Source organism: Hemitrygon akajei, unplaced genomic scaffold (genome assembly GCF_048418815.1).
Source record: "Hemitrygon akajei unplaced genomic scaffold, sHemAka1.3 Scf000041, whole genome shotgun sequence".
NCBI classification, from domain to species: domain Eukaryota; kingdom Metazoa; phylum Chordata; class Chondrichthyes; order Myliobatiformes; family Dasyatidae; genus Hemitrygon; species Hemitrygon akajei.
This window is the reverse complement of record NW_027331927.1, coordinates 3426447-3434177: the sequence shown is the minus strand read 5'-3', so window position 1 is coordinate 3434177 and position 7731 is coordinate 3426447. Positions and strand designations below refer to the sequence as shown.

The following is a 7731-nucleotide window of genomic DNA, read 5'->3' as shown; positions in this document are numbered from 1 at the left end:
GTGGAACACCTTTTTAGAAAAATGGTACAGGATACCGGAGGCGGCGCCCCACGTAACGTTGTTGGTAAATAAGGGATATCAGTCTAAAGACTTAGGACCTTTAGTTAAGAGTGCTGAAACCGTAACAATGTGGAGGAAAATCACGCCAGAGGTGTGGATATCAGAAGACAATAATTGTATTCAAATAATGGTAAGTGTAGATATGGTAGGGACAGTGAGGGAGGTCGAAACAACTCCCCAATCACACATGCCCGTGCTGGGAAAGGAAAGAGACCAGCAGAAAGATAAAAGGTTAGATGAGTTGCCGTCTATTCTGTGGTCACAGCATGACACGGACGTAGGGAAAATAAAAACAGCTAGTCCGGTGGAAATAAGGCTGAAAAAAGGAGCAATTCCACCCAGGAGACCACAATACCCACTAAGACCAGAAGCAGAAGAGGGAATAGCATCGACAGTGCAGGGGTTGCTTGAAATAGGAGTGCTTAAAAGAACAAACAGTCCATGCAATACCCCATTGTTGCCGGTCTTAAAAGCAGATAAATCTTAGTGGAGATTGGTGCATGATTTGCGAGCGGTAAACAATGTGGTAGAGGACTGGCCAGCGGTAGTCCCCAACCCACACACGCTTTTGACTAATGTTCCACCAGAAGCAAGTTACTTTTCAGTGTTGATTTGTGTTCGGCTTTCTTCAGCATTCCTCTGGCCGACCAGTGTCAGTATTTGTTTGCATTTACCTACAGAGGTGCTCAGTATACCTAGACCAGAATGCCGCAAGGATTTAAACATTCACCACACATTTTTAATCAGGTATTGAAGGCAGACCTAGAGGGCATGCCATTGGAAAGTACATTGTTACAATATGTGGATGACCTGTTGATTTGCTCCCACAGCGAGGAACAGTGTAAGCAGGACACTATAACTCTGTTAGAGAAGCTAGTGCACGGAGGACATAAAGTATCCAAAAAGAAACTGCAATTCTGCCCACAGCAAGTGGAGTACTTAGGCAGGGTAATATCCAAGGGAGTGAAGGCGATAGCACCAGATCAGATTGAGGCGATAGCTAAGGTCCCAAAACCCCAGACTGTAGGGCAGATGATGACATTTTTGGGAACGGCAGGGTATAGCTCAGATTGGATAGGAGAATATGCTGAGATTGTGGCACCTTTAAGAAAGATAATGAAAGAAGCAGGACATACAAATTTGAAGAACGGCTTACAGTGGAATGGAGAGGCGGAGATAGCTTTCAATACTATTAAGCAGGAATTGCAGTCAGCACCAGCATTAGCTTTGCCTGACTACGAGAAGATTTTTTATTTGTATGTATCCAATCGACAGGAGGGTTATGTTACAGCGGTTCTAACACAAGAGACAGGCACAGGAAAAGCAAAGCAGCCGATAGCATACTACAGTACGAGACTAGATGAGGTGGCTCAGGGGTACCCACCCTGTTATCAGGGATTGGCGGCGCTGTACTATGCATATGAAAAAGCATCATCGGTAACCCTGGGCTATCCTGTAACTCTGTACACACACCGCAAAGTAGCAGAATTGCTGGAAAAAGGGAAATTTGTGCTGACGCCAGCCAGGATAGCAGCGTATCAGATGCTATTGACATTTCCTGCCATAACTATACAGAGATGCACTACCAGTAATATAGCCGATTTTGTCCCTTTAGACTATGAAGGAGAACCCCATGATTGTGTAGGGAAGACGATGGCATTTGCCAAATTGAGAGCAGATTTACGGTCAGAACCACTAGAGGAGATAGATAAAAAGGTTCTGTTCGTAGATGGCTCTTATTATACGGATTATGATGGAAATCACGCAGGATTCTCAGTGGTGCAGCAGGATCAGTCGAGCTATAAGATTATTAGGATGGAGTCCTGTCCCCAACCGTGTTTCGCCCAACTAGCAGAACTCAAAGCCCTGACAGCTGCATGGGTGAAATGATGGAAGGTGAGAAAGTAGACACCTATACTGATTCAGCATATGCTCACGGAGTATGCCATTTGTTCGGGGCAGTGTGGAAGCAGAGAGGTTTTTTAAAAAAGTAGCGGAGATCCCATACAACATTGTCAGCAAATTCTAGACTTAATAAAAGCCATAATGAAACCTAAAGCATTGGCTATAGTAAAATGCCAGGCACATAAAAAGGGAAACGATGTAATAACAAAGGGAAATCAAGCTGCAGACGAGGCAGCTAGAAAAGCGTCTGGATGTACGTCAGCTGTCATTGCCCCCCAGGTAAGCCTAACTCCAGAACCTGACGTAGAGGACCTAATTGAAATACAAGGTAAGGCAACTTTGGCAGAACAGACAATGTGGAGAAAAAGGGGGCCAAGCAGAACCCGGAAGGTTTGTGGAGCACGGAAGACGGTTTGTTGGTAGCGCCCACCCCTCTACTGACGATTCTGATTTCAGAAGCGCATGGGATGGACCATTGTGCAAGGGGGGAAGTGAGAAGGAAAATAAAGAAGGATGATTTTTGGTCACCTTATTTACAGGCTTCAGTGGACTTTGTTTCGTCACAGTGCGAGGTATGCGCACAATATAATGTTCGGAAGGGAATTACAACCCCAATAGGTCACATTCCTGTACCTGAAGGACCATTTAAACATTTAGTGATCGATTACGTAGACATTATAAAGACAGTGAGAGGGAAAAGATACATGCTGGTAGTAATTGATAGATTTAGCAGATGGGTGGAGGCGGTACCTTCAAGAGATCAAGCGGCAAAGACAGTGGTAAAATTTCTGACAAATGAAGTGATCCCAAGGTTTGGAATACCTACAGAAGTTAGTTCAGACAACGGTTCAGCTTTTATCCAGAAAGTGGTCAAACTGGTACTACAGGCGCTCAGGATAAAGCAAAGGTTTGAATGTGTATACCACCCTCAGTCGCAGGGCATGGTAGAGAGAATTAATGGAACCCTGAAAGCCAAACTAAACAAAATTTGTGCAGATACTAAACTTAATTGGGTCGATGCTTTACCGTTAGCATTGATGAGTTACCGCATGCAAACTAATGGAATAACATGCCTGACACCGCATGAGATGCTCACTGGGAGGCCCATGCCAGTGCCCCAGTGGAGAGGGCCGTATAAGGGACCTAGCTTGGAACAATTGGAAATAGAATTGAAACAATACATGCAGCAGCTAACTATGATACACAGGTCTATTTATGTCCAGGAAAAACAGAAAGAGCCGGAGACCATACAAGGGGAAGGACGGATTAAACCAGGAGACCAGGTTTACCTGCGAGTTTTTTGGAGAAAGTGGAACAAGCCAAGAAGGGAGGGACCCTTTACGGTAACTAAGGCATCACCCACCGCAGTTCAGGTAGAAGGACGTTCCACCTGGTACCACCTGAACCATTGCACGAGGGCAGTCCTGCAAGGGCAATCAGGTGAAGTGTCCGAGGTAAGTGATGCGGAAGAGCAATTAGCAGGAGACAGACAGGGGGAACAAGAAGCTGACACTGCACCACAGGAGTTTGATCAATTGGTAAGGGAAATTTTTGATTCTGAGGATGGGCCTCAAGACCCTCAGGATGTGGTGGTGGATAATAGGGCTTCTCCAGATAATGGGGATGAGCTGGGAACGACCAGTTGTGCCCCTGGGGACAAAACACCCACATACTCTAGTAGTGCAGACTTGGGTACCATTAGTGGGGCAGATATGGAATGGGACTGGTAACCTGCAGAAAAGAAGTAAGAGGAGCACAACACTTACCTCCTCGCCATGGTTAAAGACACATACTAATCAGTGGTATCAATGGGCAGCTTACACGGCAGGAATGATGAAGAGACAGAATTGTTACCTGTGCTCAAGGGAAACCCCCACTCAGCATGTAGTTCCCATGCCTTATAACTCCTCCACTTGCAAGCGGTGGCGAAGAGAGCACAGGGAACAATGCGAATGACAGTGTCCAGGTCCGGGTAGGGCTTGTTTCATGAGGGTTTGCGTTAAAACAGATTCCTGCTATCAAAACTGTATGAACAATGCACCCATGTGCCCATATTGGTGTATGCTATATCAGGAGTCCTCGCAGTTTGACCAAAACAAGCTTGCCTATCACAGTAATTATAGCAGACCCTGGGCTATAAACAAAAGAAGCCAGACACCTACACTGCCACAGCTTATAATGCAGGACCATCTGCATTATGAATGTTTCATGCGGGTGGGCACTCACCCAGTTGGCCATTTCCGAGGCAACTGCACTCAGACATGGGATGTAACCCCAGGTACAATGGAGTGCAATGGAGTCTCAGACTATCCCATTAGCAGACACTTGGTGGCTGTGTGGGCAGGAAGGAGGTCTGAGATCTACGCTCCCCCTCAGGTGGGCAGGAACATGTACGCGTGTCATGCTGCTTTAGGAAGTTATAATGTTCCCTGAAGTACAATCCAATGCTAACTTCCCTGAGCAGCGGACTCTGCTACGGCAGAAGAGAAAATATGACCCGGATCCGACAATCCGGTTTGACAGTATAGGGCAGCCCAGAGGTATACCTAACGAATTCAAGGCACGAAATGAGATTGCTGCAGGCTGGGAAGCTATCATACCTGTGATAGGGGTGAGCAAAAATGTTGAATGGATAAACTATATATACTATAATCAGCAGAGATTCATCAACTACACCGATGATGCACTGGAGGCCTTAGGGCAACAGCTGGATGCAACTAGCAGGATGGCGTGGCAAAACAGACAGGTACTGGATTGGCTTTTGGCAGAGAAAGGGGGTGTGTGTGTAATGTTTGGAGAACAATGCTGTACTTTCATACCGAACAATACTAGCCCAGAAGGGTCTTTCACCAGAGCAATGAATAAGTTAAAGAATCTGCGGACGGAGGTCAAACAGAATGCAGGGTTCGGACATCAGTTCTTTGATTGGTTAGAAAGTAGACTCGGAGGATGGGGAGCATGGCTGACTAAAATAGCAATAACTGTTAGTATTATATTGTTCAGCTGTGCGCTTCTGCTGTGCTGTTTTCTTCCTTGTCTCAAATCTCTTGTAGTGTGTGCTGCAACCAAACAATTTCCGATGCTCGTGGCAATTACTGAAGCAAGCTTAGTGGAGAAAGAAACACCGAAAATGTATCGTTACAGCCTACAACACCTGCAGGATGAACAGAAGCAAAACGACAGTGTGGGAGTAGATTGTAAGGGCTGCTGAGTCTTTTTCCCTGTCTCAGATACATAGGGACAGGTTTTTGGCTCAGCGGCCCAGGGTAACAGGGAGAGAATACTTTGAGGTCTTGGCGCAGAAAATTTAATTTAAGCCGAGATTTGGGAATAAGTGCTTGAGTTTATTGGGGCTTTTGTGCGCAAACTCTTAGTCTTCTTTCTCTGTGTGAGACCCTCTGGGTCTCAAAGGGGGGATATATTGGAGTATAAAAGTATAAATTTACCAAAACTATGAAGTCAGTTTTGAAACTTGCTATTTGCTATGCATGTATCTTAAGAATGTAAAAGACAATGGTGTGTTAATGAGAGGTAGCTACAGAAAGAGCTTACTATTTGCTATGCATGTATCCTAAAAATGTAGAAGACAATGATGTGTTAATGAGAAGTAGCTAAGAGATATAGAGAAGTAGCTAAGAGATATAGATTAGAACATAATTAAGTCACATAATCCTAGGACTACTATTTGCTATACATGTACCCAATTTGGTAGGAGACTGAAATCTTAAAAATGTAGTAGAAGACAATGGTATGTTAATGAGAGGTAGCTAAGAGATGTAGATTAGAACATGATTAAGTCAATTGATAGAAACAGTAGGGACATGATGTACGTGAGGTACGTGTAATACGCAACTATAGATCGATTACATATGCTAATGCAACTGGACCAGGAGATTGCTATAAAAAATGCTGTGTCCAAGGATCGGTGGGCAATCAGCGACTAGCTCAATGACTGTCTCAGCTTTGATTTGCAAATTAAAGTTTAACCCTTCTTGAAGAATCTTCTGCGTCTCCTAGTCATTTGCGGGGCACGAGAAACCACGACAATAGCAAGTCCGACAAGATGTTATAGCTCCGCGTAACGTGTCCACAATAAGCAACTTTTACCTTCATAATCTTCTCCAGCAACATCAGTGGTCTACCAGCTTCGGACAAAACCCTCTCATTTGAAACTTTCTCCACCCAGCTGATCTACAACATTCGTCGACAGCAGCACATTTCAAAAGCATGAATTCGTTTCATGTCATCATTCCTCAGGATCTATGTTTCTGATCCTCACCTCAGCACTGACCACCCGTAACACTCGACGAAGCGGATTCTACTTTTGGATGTCTACCTTCCGATTGCATAGTAGATCATTTAGCTTCATGAACTGGGTTTTAGCCATAACTATTCTCCTTCTGATCTCAACCTCACATCTCCCGTTATCTGTCAGAAAACTGCCAAGATAATCAAACTTTCGCACCTGTTCAATGTCTTGTCCATTGACTTGCAATGATACCATCATGAATGAGCCTTAGTGTTTGTTTTGCTTACCACCATCGATTTTGTTTTCTTACGATTGATTTTTAGTCCGTATTCAAGGCCTTTCTCATTCACTTTATTCAGCATAATTTGCAGTTCTCTTTCACTGTCAGCTAACAACGCGGTGTCGTCCGCATACCTGAAGTTTTCCACCTTCCGGCCTCCCATTGGAATACCTGTCTCCTGATGGTCGCATTCCCGAAATATCCATTCTCCGAAGAGGTTGAACAAATCCGGAGAGCCTTACGCCTGGTTTAATACATGCCCATGGTGATAGCCCATTTTCTGCCCTGACCGCCGCTTTCTGTTTCCAATACAATTTCCTTATTATTTGCAAATGCTCCCATCCCAGATCGTACTTGTTCAGCATCTCTGTTACTTTCTCATGTTTTTCTTTATCAAAAGCATTTTCATAGTCAATAAAGCATAAGTAGATGGTCTTTTTTGCCTCAGTGCATCTGTCCATGAAGTTTCTCATCGCAAATATTCCTTCCCTTGTTCCTGAGCCTTTACGAAAACCAAACTGTGTTTCTTCTGTTTCACCGCTGATTGTACCTTTCATTCTGCTGAACACTATTTTCAACAGTACCTTGACGCAATGAGACATTATGCTCATCGTCCTGTGTTCGTTACATTTTATCGTCCTTGGCTTTATTGGTAAGGCGATAAATACCTATTAGAGAAAGTCCTCCAGAAGATTTCCTGTCGTATAACTGTTGTTTAGTATCGCTGAAAGGTTCATTTTTCCCTTCGGGCCAAGTGATTTCAGAACTTGTGTGGAAATCTTATCTTCACCGGCCGCCTTTCTGACGTTTAGACTCCGAATCGCACTTTCCATCTCTGACATCAATTGTTTTTCTGCTGATTAGTCATTTGATTTGATTGTGGTAAATCCTCAATCCTGCTATCTTCAAATAATTCCGAGATGTACTTAACTCATCTGTCCATGATCTCTTCTTTATCATGGCATGGATTACCACTACCGTCTTCCATACACCCAGCTGATGACACAGTCCTCCTTCATTTCCTCATATCCTTTGCCTGTTGGTGAAGGCCTCTATAACCATGACTTCGTTCATGCTGCTCAATTTCACCGCACTGTTCATTCATCCAATTCTCTTTCGCTTCCTTACATGTTCTCTGAATCAAGCGGTGCAGGACTTTGTATCGTTCATTATCCCGATGTTGTACCTGATGTTGCTTTAGTTTGTGAAATTGAAGACTTCTGCGTTTTCCACTTAA

At 44.1% G+C, this 7731-nt stretch overlaps 1 protein-coding gene across 1 annotated transcript; it reads left to right on the top strand.

Annotated features, from left to right (window-relative positions):
• The first annotated feature begins 2886 nt into the window (after positions 1-2886).
• On the top strand, positions 2887-5927 carry LOC140720363 (uncharacterized). The gene is made up of 2 exons (XM_073035236.1): positions 2887-3419; positions 4625-5927. The coding sequence occupies exons 1-2, from the start codon at positions 2907-2909 to the stop codon at positions 5174-5176; spliced, it is 1065 nt and encodes a 354-aa protein (XP_072891337.1). The 5' UTR covers positions 2887-2906; the 3' UTR covers positions 5177-5927.
• The last annotated feature ends 1804 nt before the right edge of the window (positions 5928-7731 follow it).